Source organism: Leucoraja erinacea, chromosome 31, assembly GCF_028641065.1.
Source record: "Leucoraja erinacea ecotype New England chromosome 31, Leri_hhj_1, whole genome shotgun sequence".
NCBI classification, from domain to species: Eukaryota; Metazoa; Chordata; class Chondrichthyes; order Rajiformes; family Rajidae; genus Leucoraja; species Leucoraja erinaceus.
In genome coordinates this window covers 16,807,106-16,824,922 of record NC_073407.1, presented here as the reverse complement: position 1 = coordinate 16,824,922, position 17,817 = coordinate 16,807,106, and the positions used below count along the sequence as shown (strand labels likewise).

General features: G+C 45.5%; 1 protein-coding gene across 2 annotated transcripts in view; it reads left to right on the top strand.

Annotated features, from left to right (window-relative positions):
* slc27a4 (solute carrier family 27 member 4) overlaps positions 1–17,458 on the top strand; it is a 41,183-nt gene extending 23,725 nt beyond the window's left edge. For both annotated transcript variants that reach the window (XM_055660116.1, XM_055660115.1), the window contains exons 4-13: positions 1,402–1,563; positions 3,006–3,075; positions 6,714–6,805; positions 7,742–7,851; positions 8,602–8,811; positions 12,279–12,405; positions 12,978–13,115; positions 14,545–14,709; positions 16,002–16,148; positions 16,947–17,458. In XM_055660116.1, the coding sequence (XP_055516091.1) occupies positions 1,402–1,563; positions 3,006–3,075; positions 6,714–6,805; positions 7,742–7,851; positions 8,602–8,811; positions 12,279–12,405; positions 12,978–13,115; positions 14,545–14,709; positions 16,002–16,148; positions 16,947–17,104 (1,379 nt within the window). In that variant the 3' untranslated portion in view covers positions 17,105–17,458. The remainder of the gene's footprint in view (positions 1–1,401; positions 1,564–3,005; positions 3,076–6,713; positions 6,806–7,741; positions 7,852–8,601; positions 8,812–12,278; positions 12,406–12,977; positions 13,116–14,544; positions 14,710–16,001; positions 16,149–16,946) is intronic.
* Positions 17,459–17,817: the final 359 nt, after the last annotated feature.

Genomic DNA, 17,817 nt, shown 5'->3' with positions numbered 1-17,817 from the left:
ATTATGTTCCTGTGGCATGCTTGGCCACACTAAGAGCATTGTTTAAAAAAGCAAGCGGTTGCTGAGTAGCAGAAATTCAAGTACCCACTCCATTTCTGGAAGGTGGAGGATGATTTGGCGATCCCGTTCTCACGATCGCAGGCAGCTCCACATTCCACTGTAGTTTTGGCCCACTCTGAACCACACTTCCTTGAAGCAGCTGCCGTTACCCAGTGTGTCAGTTATAGATGCTCCTGTCTTCCAAACAGGATGTGTAGGAAAGAACTGCAAATGCTGGTTTAAATCGGAGGTAGACACAAAATGCTGGAGTAACTCGGCGGGACAGGCATTATCTCTGGAGAGAAGGAATGGGTGACGTTTTGGGTCGAGACCCTTCTTCATACTTATTCCAAGCAGGATCTGTGTGTGTGGGTTCACTCCAGAGGCTTGAGCCTATAATCCAGATATGACATTCCATTGCAGCAATGCACTGTTAGACATGCCAGCATTTAGAGGAGATATATTAAACGGAGGCCCTGTTAACCCTTAGACACAACCACGAACAATCCCACAACATTAATCTGAAGTAAAGGAGGGAAGTGACCTGTGCTGTATTTTTTCGCTTTCTAGCCTGATTTTATCCCTAAGCTAATATACCTAGAATATTAACAAAATGATTGCAATGTTTGTGGGAACTTGCTATGTACTAACTAGCTCCTATTCCCATTAAGACAACAAAATAGATTGTAAATGCTATAATCTGGAACAAAATGAAGTACACTGAAAGAACTCAGCAGGTCAAGCAGCATCTGTATGGGCAAAGCACATGAACAGTTCTTCCCCAGGTTACAAATGGCCACCTTGTGTACAGCCCTTATAATTGGGAGATGAGCGAGATGGATTTGCTGGCTGCTGCAGGCATCTACTGCCATGTGGGAACTCTGTCACATTTCTGATTAGCAAACTGTTCGGGTTGCGAACCCTTCACAGGATCGAAACCTGCCCTAGCCGTGAGAGGGCCCACATTGATCTTTCTGATCAAGACCCCGCATCAGTCTCTACAGCACGAGTTGTGATGCAGGGTCTCAACCCAAAACATTGACGTACTCCTTTTGCCTCCACAGCTGCTGCTAGGCCCACAGTTCTTCCAGCATGATGTCTTTGTTCCTATTTCCATCAGTATGATTCAAAGCTATTTGGATGATGATAAATGATTTGGGACATCAGAGACTAGGGAGTGTGAAAGAAATGTAAGCTTGTCTTTGCTTTAGTTACTGTGTGGTAGTTGTGTGAAACAGGAGGAGCAGAGTACTGTGGTTGTACACTTCTGGGACAGGGTGGTTGTAGGGATTTCATGGTTCGGATGAAGGATGGGGTGCCGTTAATGAGACTTGCTGTCACTTCACTGTTGTCTTTGAACAGCCCTGAAGGAGATCCATCAAACCCTGGGGAAATCCATGCAGTTGTACTGTTCCGGAGAATGGACCTTTGGCGAGTTGCCTGCAGGCACTGTGAATCTCGACCATTTACTGGAAGCCTCTCCATCACATCAGCCTCCCCTTCTCCAGAACCGAGGATTCACAGGTATGAACATGCTAGCTATGAAAAGCAGGAAAAGCCAACAGTGTTTATTTGTCAAACGTAACGATAATGGAACAATGAACTTCTTACTTGCACCAACCTAACAGGACCGTAAATGCAATGCATGTAAAATAATATAGTTTATTAAAACTTCAATACATTAATAGCCATAGTGCAGAAAAACGAAAAGTTTAGTGCAACTAAAGACAGTCCAGAGAAGTTCATAGTTGCTGGGGTTAGTGTTATGAGCATTCGTGAGCCTGGTGTTTGCTGGGTGGAAGCTGTTCTCAATCTTGGTGGTCATGGAGCACAATGAGACATGGCCAGAGTGATATGGGTCCTTGATGATATTGGCTTTCGTTTTGAGGCAGCACCTCCTGTAGATCCCTTCCATGGTGGGAGGTCAGTAACTGTGGGACTGGGCAGTGTCTATCACTCAGTAATCTCCATCTTTCCTGGGAGTTCATTGAACACTCTCATTCATGCCAAATCTTCTCATTCTTTGAAGGAAGTGGAGACATTGATGGGCATTAATTGTGATTGCATCTGGACCGGGCCCAGGACAGATGTTGAGAGATATGCACGCCCAGGTTGGCAGCTTGCCATACACACAATTGTGAATCCTAACCTCACAATATTCGCACCCTCCACTCCATATGAGGACAATAAAATGTCCCGTCGATCTTGGGGTGGGTTTGGAGAGAAAACCATCTTTTAAATTCCTCTCTGATCCCCACCTGCAGACAATGTTTGGGGAAGGTCCCTCCTTAACAGCATGTGTGTTGTAACAGCATCTCGAGTTGTATAAAGCCACCACCACCACCTCGAGGCATCGTCGATTAACTGGGTTCAGCGGCCATCGTCCCTTGAATAAAAAAGCAGGGAGATCAAGTCACCAAGACAAGTTTATTTTGTCACATACACATACCAGTGAAATGAAAGCAATTGGACGTGGTCTATTATAACTGCTGGTTCAAAGGAAAACGTTCAGTAGAGTTAGTCCTGCAAGATAGGCCCTTACGTCCCTCTGAATAATTTCTCAAAGGCAACGAAAAAACCGTCAGGGGAACAGTCCTGCCATCCCTGAATTCCTTGTTTTACTTGGTGTTTGTGCAAGGTGGTATGGGTGTCATCCTCGCTGCTGGAGACCAGCAGATTGGGATGATTGAGTAGACTGTTGCAGAGATCCTCCATTCTCTGGGGAAAGAGGCATTTACCTCAACTTCTAACCTAGCACTGGCCTTAAACAACCGAATGTGGAGGTCCGCTGCTCTTCTTGACCTAATGGAGCAATCTGTGAATTAAGACAGTCAGTTTATTCCCTTTGCCATCACATAGTCCCTGATGAAATGACCAAAACTTGCACTTCTGTGAACCATAGACTCCTTAGTCCAAGTTCAAATTACCCTTCCCTCTGCTTGCAAATGTGTCCTTCTTTGTTACAGATCGACTGTTCTACATTTATACTTCAGGAACAACGGGAATGCCGAAGGCAGCCATTGTTGTCCATAGCAGGTAAGGACCAGTGTGCCATGATGTCAATGGCCATTTACCCCATTGGACTCGCCCCATGGTGTTCCATCTCACTCAATCTAATATCCACTCCCATCTGAACATTGGTAATATCTTAGACAATGTACTTAAAATATTTCAGTGGAAAGATTTTTCTGAATTACAACACAGTTACAACACATCCCAAACGTCACCTATCCAGATCTCCAGATATAAACATAGAAAATAGGTGCAGGAGCAGGCCATTCGGCCCTTCGAGCCTGCACCACCATTCGATATGATCATGGCTGATCATCCAACTCGGTATCCCATCCCTGCCTTCTCTCCATACCCCCTTATCCCTTTAGCCACAAGGGCCACATCTAACTCCCTCTTAAATATACCCAATGAACTGGCCTCAACTACCTTCTGTGGCAGATATGCTGCTTGACCCGCTGAGTTACTCCAGCATTTTGTGTCTACAACAGAATTGATGTTTGGAATGACCTGTCGAACGAGTTTGTGCTCCGTGTTGCTCAGTTGATTAAAAATGTTCTGGATTTCCTTTCTTGTCTTCTCCCGTTCATCCCTTCACTCTTCCTCTTCTGACAGGGAGAACAGATGAGTCAAACCCAAGTCATTGTCAGCTGTTAGTGCTTCCATCCCCTTTCCCAGCTCTCCGGGTAACGTGCCTGTCTCACAACAGGAGGCACCTTCTCTGACGGTGAGAGAAATCTCTAACGGTTGCTGAGGAGTCAGGAGCGAGTCCTAAATGTAGCTACATAAAGGGGTTTGACACACTCTGGCATTGCTGAGTTACTCAGCCAACTGTTGACTTGAAGATCTGCGCCAGTTCCCACCTGCTGTCTCATCACTTTGGGAACTGATAATAACAACACCTTTTATTTAAACACTGCCTGTAACATAATGAAATATCTCAAAGCTTTTCAGATGAATGTTACAAAGTCATTGAGGAACAAGCTCATTAGTCCCCACTGACCATCAAGCACCCACGTTCATCGTAATCCTAATATAACCATTTGACCCGTGTTCCCATCAACTTCCCCCAGATTCTACCAACCACCCATAGAGTAAGTTCATTTTAAATGGCCAATGAATGGGCAGTACTGTGGTGCGGCTGTAGAGCTGCAGCCTCAGTGCCAAAGACTCGGTTCGAACCTGACCTCTGGTGCTGTGTATGTGGAGTTTGCGTGCTTTCCCTGTTACTGGGTGTGCTTTGACCGGATACAGGGGTCTCCTCCCGCATCTCAAAGACGTGCGGGTTTGTACGTTAATTGACCTCTGTAAATTGCGCCTCTTGTGTGGGATCAGTGTGGATTAGAAAGTGGGATAACATTGGCCTAGTGTGAATGAATGATCGATGGTTGCCGTAGACTCCTTTTGTGCCTGTTTCGGTGCTGTATCTCTAAACTAAATTAAACTTACCAACTTGCACACTTTAGGGTTATGGCAAGAAACCAGAGCACCTGGAGGAACCCTATGTGGTCCCAAATGCCACACAGACAACAGAGCTCAAACAAAGTTTGATTCCAAGCTGCATGCAGATACAAAAGCAGTTGGCCCAGTAATCATAATCATCATAATCATACTTTATTAGCCAAGTATGTTTTGTAACATACGCGGAATTTGATTTGCCTTACAGTCATACCAATAAAAGGCAACAGAACACTGAAAATACATTTTAAAATAAACATCCACCACAGTGACTCCTCCACATTCCTCACTGTGATGGAAGGCGAAAAAAAGTTCAATCTCTTCCCTTCAGAAAGCTGTGTTATAAGGAGGAAGGCTCGGAGTGAAGTCCAGAGCTTAGGGTTTGGTGCCAAAGGCCATCTGGGAATGACTGAGTGACTAAATTCAGGAATGAAGAAGGGGCGGAAATAGAGCGACACAGTTTGGAGGCTAGAGAATGTTGTGAAAGGGGAAAATTAGACCATGGAGGGATTTGAAAGAAGAATAAATGCAAATTTTGAAGTTAAGACATTGGTTAAGTAGGAACAATTGTTGTAAGCCAATCATGGATGAATGGAATGGTGAGAGTTGGAACAAAGATTTAGAAGATCCTGAATTTCATTGAGCATAGAACAAGGAAAGCCGAGTGGTGTGGATGATGCTCTCAGCAGCAGGTAAGCTCAGCCAGAGATAGACACAAAATGGTCGAGACCCGCTGAGTTACTCCAGCTTTTTGTGTCTATCTTCGGTTTAAACCAGCATCTGCAGTTCCTTCCTACACACCAGGTCAGCCAAACATTGAATTGGGTGAGAGAATTGTATGGAGGTACAATCTGGTGGACTTACAAATGCCGAGAATAAATGATCTCAAAGTCATCTCCGCTTTAAACGTGACCATGTGTGATCAGATGTCAGGAAAAGGGATAAGGTTGATGGTGAAGGAGCACAATAAGTTAACAAAATGCACTATGGCTGAATTTCCTCAGGGATTGGGGGAGGGGGTTAACGGAATCTGTTGTACCTCTTTATTTGTACAACACTGAGTTACTGGAAAAGGGGTGAATTGAAGGAACATAGAACAGTACAGCACAGGAACAGGCCATTCGGCCCACATGGTCTGTGCCAACCACGAGGCTATTTTAAACTAATCCCATCTATCTGCTCATGGTCTCGATACCTCCATCCCCTGCCTCTTAACATTTGCTATCGTATTTGCTTCCACCACCTCTCCTACCATTGCAATCCAGGTACCAATCATGCTCTATATTTAAAAAAAACTTGCCTCGCAAATCGCCTTTAAACCTTGCTCCTACCTCAAACCTATGCCCTTCAATTTTTGACATTTCCACCCTGGGAGAAAGACTCCATCTGCCCCCGATTTGCCCCTCGACCTCCAAAACTCCAGAGAAAACAATCCCACCTGGAGCTCCTGTCATGGAATAGGATTAGCCTCGAGGCCGCTGCGCTTAAAATGGAGCTAGTTTTTCCGCAGGGCTGTTCCACAGATACAGCAGCAGGACACAACAAGTTGCAGGGTTATATCCGATCGTTCAGGTGCCTGAAAAAAATGAGGTGCTCCTGTTTTTACCCTTCATCTGTGGGAGCAGCTGCCCAGAGTTGCCATTCCAGGCATCAGCTGCCCGAAGTTGTGGTTCCCACACCATTTGGCACGGCCACTTGCCTTTTTATTTATAGACCTTGACATCGAGAGCCAGCAAACTGCTCACAGACAGGCACGTCCTTAAAGCTGCCACTTTCTGCAACATAACCTTTGCCTCGGAAAAGCTGCCAATATAATCAAAGAGTTGTCCCACTACAGTCATCCCGCCGTCTCTCTGCTCCTGTTCAGCAGAAGGCAGAGAGAGAGAAAAAAAGACAATGTGCTGGAGTAACTCTGCTGGTCATACAGTATCTGTGGAGAACTTGGACAGGTGACATTTCGGATCGGAATCCTTCTTCAGAAGAAGGGTCCCGACTCAACCGGCTGAGTTACCCCAGCATTTGTATATTTTGTTCTCCTTGTAACGAATAATGGGTTCTTGTTTTCTCTTCTGAGGCTGACACATAATATGAGCTCTTGATCATTCCCTAGTCTTGGCATGGCTCTAATGACCAACCTGATGGGTGGAGATTATTCTGAAAGATCTTGCATTTGCGGTTGAATGATGGGCGTAATGTTCTCTCTCCAGGTACTACCGGATGGCAGCTTTGGTTTACTATGGTTACCGGATGTGCGCCGATGACATTGTCTATGACTGTTTGCCTCTCTATCACTCTGCAGGTAATCTGGCTGGGAGCTGTGGGCTGGATCAGCGTACACAAATGAAATGTTTTTCAGCCATTGACCAAGCTTTGGGCTCCCACTACAGCTTTCTCTATCTACGCCACCTCCCCGTTTCCAATAGAAATCACTCTCAATTACAAATGTTTGCCTTCAGTGGGGTAAAAATCCATCGTGACAACTTGTAGCAATTTTAACATGGATTGGTTCAGTACATTTTGATGCTATAATCTTGAGTAAGACAAAGTGCTGGAGGAACCCACCGTTTCCCCAACCCCTAACCAGTCATGCTTTTCCTTTCCCCCCATGTGTTTTCCCCCCAGCCCCGGGTCTTCTTTCTTTTTATCCCCCGCACCTCCCCTTCCACCTATATGCCTCCCTCCAGCTTTACACTCCACTTCTCATCTCTCCGTATCTGACACCATTTTGTTTCCCAGGCTTTGTCCTCCCCCCGGTTTTCTCCCCAATTCCAATCATTCTGACAATCTGAAACATCACCTCGTGTTTGATCCCTGACCCACTGAGTTCCTCCAGCACTGTCTCGTACTCAAGTGTTCAGTTCTGATGCTTCAACCATTATAGACAATAGGTGCAGTAGTAGGCCATTTGGCCCTTCGAGCCAGCGCCGCTATTCAATGTGATCATGGCTGATCATCCCCAATCGGTACCCCGTTCCTGCCTTCTCCCCATATCCCCTGACTCCGCTATCTTTAAGAGCCCTATCTAGCTCTCTCTTGAAAGTATCCAGAGAACCGGCCTCCACCGCCCTCTGAGGCAGGGAATTCCACATTCCGAACAGAGCCTAGCTTAGTGCATGAGCAAATCTATTTTGACCGTATTTAATTTACCTATCCACCGATTTTGTTGGTTGGAATCAGACGGAACTCTTTGGAGACTGAATTGCAAAGTCACTCATTTGAGTGCTTTCTTTTCCAGGGAATATTGTGGGGATAGGTCAATGCCTTTTACATGGACTGACTGTTGTAATCAGGAAAAAATTCTCTGCCTCTCGCTTTTGGGATGACTGCATCAAGTACAGGTGCACGGTGAGTCAGCTGAAGAATTCATTGGTTTTCAATCTGTTACCTTCCCATTTGACCCTCGTCTAAAACAATAAATACACACACTGAAACAGCTGTAAAGTATCCGCAGCCATCTCTATTCTTAAGAAAGCAATCCTGGTTATTTTTTGTAATATTTCTGTCTGATCTGGAGAATCAGCTTCGTTAACAACTAACTCCCCAGAGCACTGGGGATAAGCGATAATGGTAAATCCTGAAAGACTTCCTCTTAAGTACCACCTCCACCCTGGAGAAACCCCTGGTGATACTAATACCCTTCTGGGCTCCAATTTCATGTTCGGATACCCAAGAATGTACAGGGCCAGCACAGTGTTCTATAGAGATTGTTATCCAGATGAATAACCCTTGTGTTTTATAACATAGAACGGTACCCTGCATATCAATGTGCTGATCTAAAAGCCTCTTAAATGCCACTACCATATCTGCCTCCACCACCACCCCTGGCAGCTTGTTCCAGGCACTCACCACCCTCTGTGCAAAAAAAAAAAAAAAACTTGCCCCACACATCTCCCTTAAACTTTGCCCCTCTCACCTTAAATCTCTTGATATTTCCCAAAACCTAAAACACACTGACATTACCCAGAGTTTCTAGAAGATCTATTTTCTGAAATTGATTGCTTCTTTGTAATTTTCCAGCAACGACTATTGTTTCAATCGCTAACTATTTAAGTTTTGCCCAAGGTCAGAGGCTGTGATTCATATTTGCTTCTGCAGATTATCCAGTATATTGGGGAGATTTGCCGCTACCTCCTCAGCCAGCCCCAGCGCAGCGTCGAGAGGGAGCACTGTGTCCGCATGGCCCTGGGAAACGGCCTGCGCCCATCCATCTGGGAGGACTTCACCTCCCGCTTCCAGATCCCGCAGATAGCCGAGTTTTACGGGGCCACGGAATGCAACTGCAGCCTGGGCAACTTTGACAACAAGGTACAGCACGTGAATAGCGCCATGTCAGCAGAATGAACGGTGGCTAATTAATGTCCGCAGAACAGCATTGCACTGGGACAGACTCTCCGTCCCACAATATCCGTGCCGAACAGGATGCCAAGTGAAACTAATCTCCTCTGCCTGCACGTGCTCAATATGCTTCTACTCCCCACATATCCATGCACCTATCGTTAATGCCCCTCTCATGTCTGCCTCCACCACCACCCCTAGCAGTGTGTTCCAGGCACTCTGCACCCTCTGTGTAAATGTTATTAAATGGTCCCACCCATCTTCTTTAAACTTTGTCTCTCCCGCCTTTAAAGTTTTGCCTTTTTATCCTTGACGTTTACTCCCTGTAGAAAAAAGGTTCTAATTATCTCCCCTAACTATTGCCTTTCATATTTCCTCAACTTCCAACGTTCCAGAGAAACCAATCCAAGTTTGCCTGACCTCTCCTGATGGGTAATCCTTTCTAAACATGGGAAACTTCTCTTGCATTCTCTCCAAACCCTGCACTCCCTTTCTTAGAAAGATCCAATACATGAAACAGAAAAATAGGTGCAGGCAGTGATGGACTGGGTCTAAAAATATTGGTTGCCAGGAGACAAAGGGGGCCCAGTTCATCAGGGGCCCACTTGCCATCGGGCAAGCTGACACCCTGGCCAGTCCGCCACTGGGTGCAGGAGTAGGCCATTTGGCCTTTTGAGCCAGCACCATGATTCAATATGAACATGGCAGAGTCCTTTCATTCTGCCCTATTTCTATGTATTTTTCTGTCTCAAATATTCATCGACCTTTGCCTTCAAGGTTCCACTATCCCTAACCACTTCGTAAAGCTAAAGATGTTTCCCCTTGCTTCCCTGATGGGTATTTAATACAGATGATTCTCCCATCATCACTGACTCCCCAACAAGTACAAATAGTCTTTCCCTCACTCCAGTGGGAATGGTGCGGGAGTTCCACATCTCTCTGTATATCATTGCTTCCTCAACCACCATCGACTGACTCGATTAGTTACTATGGTACTGTTTATGAGTGCTTGATCCAGGTTCTTTGGCTGACATTTTCCCACTTCAATTTTAGCTAATCCGTCAATGTTAATTTTTGCAACAATCCGATGCCTTGTCTTTTCCCACTGCTGCTCTTCTGTGCAAAGAAATACCTGGGGGTCTCCCAACTGTACTTCCACCACATAGACCTTTACACAGCACAGCAACCGGCCCTTCAGCCCACAATGTCTGAGCTGGACATGATGCCAGGAAAAAATAATTTCCTCTGCTTGCATGTAATCCATCTCCCTCCATTCCCTGCATGTCAATTTGCCTATCTAAATGCCTCTTAAACGTGACTATTGTATCTGCCCCCACCACCACCACCCCTGCAGCACATTTCAGGCACCTACCACTCTCTGTGTTGGGGGGGGGTGGGAAAAACATCTCACTTAAACATTGTACCTCTCACTGTAGAGCTCTGCCCAGTAATTTTTTACATTTGCACCCTGGGAGAAAAAGGCTTACTGATGCATAGCAGCTATTGAGGTTATTCCTAAATCAGTTTTGGCCTCTTATGTATTGCATCTTCTTATTGCTCAATCATTGACACCTGGGGCTTCACTTGCATATGCTGTTAGACTTACAAGTTCCTCCTTAAACCTCTCCACTTTCCTCCTTTTAAGGCACTCGATTAAACCTTGATCTTGATCGTTTGAACACGCCTCCTTTTTGCTTAATGTATGTTTTAATCTGCAATGAGAAATCTGCACAGAATTTAGAATTGTTGCTTATGTCTGTGATTTTAAACTCTTGAACGAGTGCCTGTAATGTTTGGCTGTGCTAAAGACACTAAGCAAATGCGTGTTATTGTAAATAAATGCATCAGGCAGCCAACCTTGGCCAGACTCTGGTTCAGTTTTCTCATGATATGAAGAGGATTGGGCGTTGCCTTGAAACATTGCAACAAAATGATAAGATGCTGTGTATATGTGTGAATATTTTTGTTGTTGGTGCCAAGTAGCGTAATTGTTGGACTACACAAGATAATTCTCTGTAAGCACATGTTACTGGGAAATTTAGTCACAAACACATTTGAACAGGAAACCTGAAATTTGTTAGAAAAAATATATATACAAAGTGTTGGAGTAACACCGCAGGTCAGGCAGCATCTTTGGAGAACATCAATAGGTGACATAATGGGTCGGGACCCTTCTTTGTACTGAATGGGTCTGAAGAAGGGTGCCGACACTAAACAACACCTATCCATGTTCTCCAGTGATGCTGTGTTACTCCAGCACTTTGTGACTTTGTATTGTAAACCAGCATCTGCAGTTCCTTGTTTCTCCTCTCTGGAAATTTGTTAAGTTTAGGTTTATTATTGTCACATGTACTGAGTTACAGTGAAATACTTTGTTTTGCAGGCTATGCAATCAGGTTAGATGACGCTATACATACAATAAAGTCGACCTCAAGTACAATCGGTGGAGCAAAGGGGAAGATACAGGGTGCAGAATATAGTTCTCTACATTGTAGTGCATCAGTTCCAGAGACAAAGTCCAATATCCACAATGGGGTAGAGGTGCATGGGACAGTACCTGTAGCTAGTAAACCTTTGGGAGCTTGTTGGCAATGAGTCGTAGGCCACCCTCGGTCATGACTGTCCGTGGGTGATGCATCCTAGTTGTTGGCTGCTTGCTCCAAGCCTCAGCTAGAGGCTCGGTAAATGTAAAAATGGACTCCACCTCGATGTCGAGCACATTCATATGTCTCTTGCAGACATCCTTGTAACGCAGCTGGGGGCGGCCGATGGTTCTCCTCCCAGACGTCAGCTCTCCATAGAGGACGTCTTTTGGAATACGGCCATCCTCCATGTGGTGGACATGGCCCAGCCACCGCACTCTGCGTTGCCTGAGTAGAGTGTACACACTGGGAAGGCCAGTGCGAGACAGGATCTCGGCGTTGGACACTCTGTCTTGCCAGGATATGCCCAGGATACGGCTGTTGCAATTCCAAGCCGTGGTCAATGGGGGTGGTTCTGTGGTTCTGGGGGTGGAGTTGGATTCATGGGAGGTGGTCTTGCAAGGGAGGATGCTCCTCAAACTGCGGAGCATCCTGGACAATACAGCTCACCCCCTCCATGCCAATCTGGTCAACCTTTGGAGTACCTTCAGCAACAGACTGGTTCCACCAAGATGCAGCACAGAACACCACAGGAGATCCTTGTTCAAACTGTACAACTCCTCTCCCTTCTGTTGTTTGTACAGACTAACTCTCTATTCTCCTACCCCCCCCCCCCCCCCCCTCAATCTTTGCACATCCCGAATCCTCGACTTTCCACTCGTCATTTTAATTTAACTTTAATTTAATGTTTTGTGTATTATGTTGTGTTTTATGACTGTTGCCGGCCAATTTCCCTCCGGGGATGAATAAAGTTATATCGCATGTTAATCAATGTTCCTTATTTTTTCTTTGTAGATTGGCGCGTGTGGATTTAATAGCCGCATTCTTCCGTTTGTCTACCCGATTCGATTGGTTAAGGTGGATGAGGACACGATGGAGTTGATTCGGAATTCCAAAGGTGTCTGCATTCCCTGTCAACCAGGTATTCCCGCACCCATTGGTAAACTGGCGACAAGCCATTTCACATTCTCCTGGACTTAAGTCAATATATGATTCTATCTTTAGTTTTGTTTAGAGATACAGCATGGTAGCAGGCCCTTCGTTAATATCCTATTAATACTATCCTACACACGCTAGGAACCATTTTTACATTTACCGAGCCAATTAACCTACATGCCTGTACGTCTTTGGAGTGCGGGAGGAAAGCGAAGATTTTGGAGAAAACCCACGGGGAGAACGTACAAACTCCGTACAGACAGCACCCGTAGTCGGGATCGAACCCGGGTCTCCGGCGCTGCATTCGCTGTAAGGCAGCAACTCTACCGCTGCGCCACCGTACCGCACAACCATCGTGCTGCCCTTTTTTGTGTTTAAAAGGGAAAATCAGTTCTGTATTATTAACTGCGAGCATAGAGGGTTTGAGTTAGGGATCAGCTTCCAACTGCGCATCAGCCAGAGTTTGTGCGTGAATGTGCCCCGTCTGTTTCCTGGTGAATGTTAAACATTGTGGGGGTTTAGCTGTTCTGTGTTGACTCTATTATTTTTCCCGTCTAGGGGAGCCGGGGCAGCTGGTGGGGCGTATTGTCCAAAATGACCCCCTCCGGAGGTTTGATGGATATGTAAACAATTCAGCGACAACGCATAAGATCGCAAACGATGTGTTCAAGAAAGGAGACATGGCCTATCTTTCAGGTAAGGGGTGGATGGAATGGGTGAATTTGGATATCCAGGAACATATCATTTTTCAAGAGAGAGTTGGATTTAGCTCTTAGGGCTATCGGAATTAGGGAATATGGGGACAAAGCAGGAACGAGGTACAGATTTTGAATGATCAGCCATGATCATGAATCTCTGGAATTCTCTGCCGCAGAAAGTAGTTGAGGCCAGTTCATTGGCTATATTTAAGAGGGAGTTAGATGTGGCCCTTGTGGCTAAAGGGATCAGGGGGTATGGAGAGAACGCAGGTACAGGATACTGAGTTGGATGATCAGCCATGATCATATTGAATGGTGGTGCAGGCTCGAAGGGCCGATTGGCCTACTCCTGCACCTGTTTTCTATGTTTCTATTGCCAACCCAGGAGTTGAGCAGGTTAACACTTAGCGCTTCACAGTTCCCTCAACCGTTACCATTGGCGCAGTGGTAGAGCCACTGGCTTTTAGCATTAGAGACCCGGGTTCAATACTGACTCTGGGTGCTGCCTGTGTGGAGTTTGCATGTTCTCACTGTGACCGTAAGGGTTTCTTCGGGGTGCTCCAGTTTCCCCCTACATCCCAAAGTGTGGGTTTGCAGGTTAATGGGTCTGCAAATTGCCCCTGGTGTGTAGGGAGTACATATGATAGAGAGATAACATAGAACTAGCGTGAACGAGAGATCGATGGTCAGCGTGGACTCGGTGGGTCGAAGGACCTGTTTTCATGCTGTGTTTTTCAGTCAATTTACTCGTTCCCTGAATCGTGGCATTCAAATCAAGATGTGGCACTCAAGAATATCTTAAGGATGAAAAAGAATTAAAAAATAAAAAAAATTCTTCAACTGCAGGGACTGAGGGTTTTTTTTTGTCACCCTCGCAAGCCAAGCTTAAATCCTGGCCAGACTGACGTGACATCAAATGAAGTTACATTGGATAAGTTTCATGGTATTTCAGCCACGTCCTAAAGCAAAGAAATCAATACATGCTTTAATTTTCATTGCACTGTTTCTTGGCTTTGCGATTTCATTGCTTTACACCAATAATCTATTGTAATGTAGGAAATATCAACCAGTTCATACACAGCCCGTTCCCACTAACTAGTGCCCAGATGATCTGTTTCCTTGGTTTGAGGGTAAATATTGGCTAGCATGGCATCTTTACTCTTCTGCTTTTGTGAAAGGTTTGCTTTGGGGTTTTTTACATATGCACAAGGGTACAAGCAGAGCCTCAATTTAACATTTCAACCAGAAGGTGGCACCTTTGACTGTTTTTTCCCCCCCTCAACAATGCAGTGAGGTATCCGCCAGCGTGAACTAGAGTGAGAGGACTTCCCATACCTGCCAGTGGATTTCTAATTGGGAGGAACTCATTATGTGCACTTTACTCACCCAGCGACCTTTGTGATTTTGCTCTGTCCCATTGTGAGCAGGTGATGTCTTGGTGATGGATGACTATGGCTACATGTATTTCCGGGACCGTACTGGGGACACTTTCCGTTGGAAAGGTGAGAACGTGTCGACCACAGAGGTTGAGGGAATTCTAAGTCGCTATCTCAGCATGGCCGATGTTGTTGTCTACGGAGTAGAGGTGCCAGGTAAGAGAACTCCATCTGTGGATGTGTGTTAGTGTCATGGCGGCCACTTTCTATCAAAGATCCTATAGCGAGCAAGATAGATCACTCGACGAAAAAGGTGTAGTACGGTCATGGGCAGATTCATGGGTAATTTCGGGCCCCATTCCCGTAACCGGCTTCCGTCTCCGCACCGAAGATCCCACAGCGGAGCAAAGATACTAGTGCGGAGACGGAAACCGGTTACGGAAACATCCTCGTAAAAATAAAAGTTATTTGGTAAAAATCTTCTAATTTTCAGAATTTTAATTTATTAACACAAACTGTTCCCCCGCAACGTTGATTACACTGCGAGTCCGGTCGGGTCGGGTTACGGAAATGGATGGAAAAAAAGCCCACGTTCCGTTCCGTTGCGTCCTACAAGTCAGCCCATTGCATTTAGCAGGAGTGGTCTATCTTTGGTTTCTATGTCCTTATTTCAGCAGGAGCACATCAACTTCAGTTTGTACGACAGACTGTAGAGAAACCATCAGGTTTTTAAACCTCCCGAGTTCTACCCGTTCACCTCTGCCTGTAGCACCCATCGGGCTTCAGCGGAGGGCTTTGCACTGAGACTGAAACACCATGGTTCAGGTTTATTATTGTCACATGTACTGAGGTACAGTGAGAAGCTTTGCATGCTCTCCAATCAGATAATACAATACACAAATACAATCACATCACACTCCAGTGCAATAGAACCGAGAGGAAGATACAGAGTGCAGCAAATAGTTCTCAGGAATGTAGCGCACCAGTTCCAATGTGGTGGAGGTGAATTGGACAGTACCCTAGCTTATTGTAGGACCGTTCAGAAGCCTGATAACAGAGGGGGAAGTGGCTTTTTCTGAGTCAGGTTATCTCAGCCACGTCCTAAAGCAACGCAAGCTTCAAGCTGTCAGGAGTGGGGCAGAGCAGAGCAAAGGCGGAATGACTTTTCGAGGGACTTGTAGGTCAGTTACTTGGCAGAGGCGGTGAAGGGGAGCCAGAGTATGTACAATGTCACTGTTTTTCTTGTAAAAAATAGCAGAGAGAAGATCGAGATTGACTGGAAAGATCTGTGTGAAGTGACCTGAGTGATGGTCCTTTTCATCATTAATCATCAACTATACCGTGACTGACCTTGTCAGCTTTTCTTTATTTGCAATGAGGACAGTAGGACCAAGCCACCAATTCCAGATCATTTGACCACTCTCGAATGCTCAAGTCGTCTCTAGTGATGCTGTATTTCCACCTCTCTCTCTCTCTCTCTTTCTTTCTTTCCCCAACCCTTACTTTAGGCGCGGAAGGTAAAGCTGGGATGGCTGCCATATCAGACACCAGTGGTTGGATAGACTTGGAGAAGTTCTACGTGGACCTTGAGATGGCTTTGCCACCGTACGCACGGCCTGTGTTCCTGCGGTTGCTGCCGGTAGTGAGCAAGACGGGTATGTAGCGATCCAATCTCAGCCAAAGGTTTGGGAATATTTGGGGAGCAATGCATTCATCGTGGGCCGGGAAGTGGAGAGATAATTGATCAAGTAACATCTTTCCGTGATGTTGGTTGAAATATGAAAGTTGACCTTCATTGTTGAGAACCCCTTGCATATTGTGGTGCGTGGGTCTCACGTCGGGGTCACCAATGTGGTGCGTGGGTCTCAAAAGGAGGCACGAAGTCCAGTGTTTTGAGAAGCACCTTTATTGTATTCCTCCCGGTTGAAGGGAAGACGAAACCAGAGGAAGATGGCACCCAAACCCTGCCTTTTAAACCCTCCGGCTGAGGACCGCCTCCGGACTGCACCACTCCTGTGCCGAGGGGTTCGGCAGTATAATGGCACGACCCTTAGGAGCCGCCACAATATCTCCAATTGGGGAGTGGGGGGGGGGGGGGGGGGTTGGGGTTAAAAAAAGATTCATCTTAACCCTGCATCGGTCAGGGGGGACTTCCAAAAAGACAGTGCCCCCCCCCCCCCCCGCCCAATAAGTTGGACATTTGAAGAGGTACACGATAGGACAGGTTTACAGGGATGAGCCAAAAGCGGGACTAGTTTAGTTGGGGCATCTTGATTGACAGGGACAAGTTGGGCTGAATGGCCAGTTTCCCTGCTGTATGAGTGTAAGAGTCGAACCAAGATCGTGACCATGAATTTGCGACCTGTGACATGGAGATGAAAGCACTACTCGCGGCTGACACCTAACATTCATTATACTCAACACTAACCTTTTCCTTTTTTTCCCATTCCCAGGGACCTACAAGTTCCAAAAAACAGAGATGAGAAAGGAAGGATTTGACCCAAGATTCATCAAGGACAGACTTTATCTCCTGGATCAACGACAGCAGAAATATGTTTCACTGGAGGAAGACCTCTTTAAAAAGATCCAATCGGGAATAATGAAGCTATGATTAAAACTATATCTATAAATATACTGTTACCTCATCGTTACTCTTGTCAGTATCCACAACAAGCAGAAGGGATAATTTGTTCCACTTCAGTTACTTGACCAGACTTGCATGTACAGGAACTTTACAGAAATTTTTGTTATTTTTCTTTATCTAAGTTTATTACAGATTTGCTAGTAATTTATGAAGAGAGATTATTACAATTTTGCACAAGAAAAATTATAATTAATTTTTATTGCCTGTACTGTTTTGGGTCTTATTTTTTAAGTGGGATAAAGCTTTCTCTTTGTTCATTTCTTGAGAACCTGCGAACATCCTCGAGTGTGTTGAGAATGTAATTAAACAGGATTCAATAAGAAGAGGTCTTTTGCAATTCAAAGCATCACTCGGTCTTGCTCCTTTCATCTCTCTGATTGCTCTTCCTGCTGGAACTGGGAATCATGTAGTAGATAACGCTCTGTATGAAAGAGGTCTCACAAGATTCATTCCTGTAATCAAAGCTGTACAAGTGGGCTGTACGCTGTGCTATTTGGAAGACTGAGGTAATCTCTTTGAAATGTGCAGAATTCATAGAGGGCTTGATGAGGTACATTCCAAAAAGTTACTTCCTTTGGCTAGCTTGGCAGAGAATAAGAAATGAAAGCAATTATTGAACAGGCTGGGGATATATATGTATGTATGTATGTATGTATGTGTGTGCATATGTATGTGTGTGG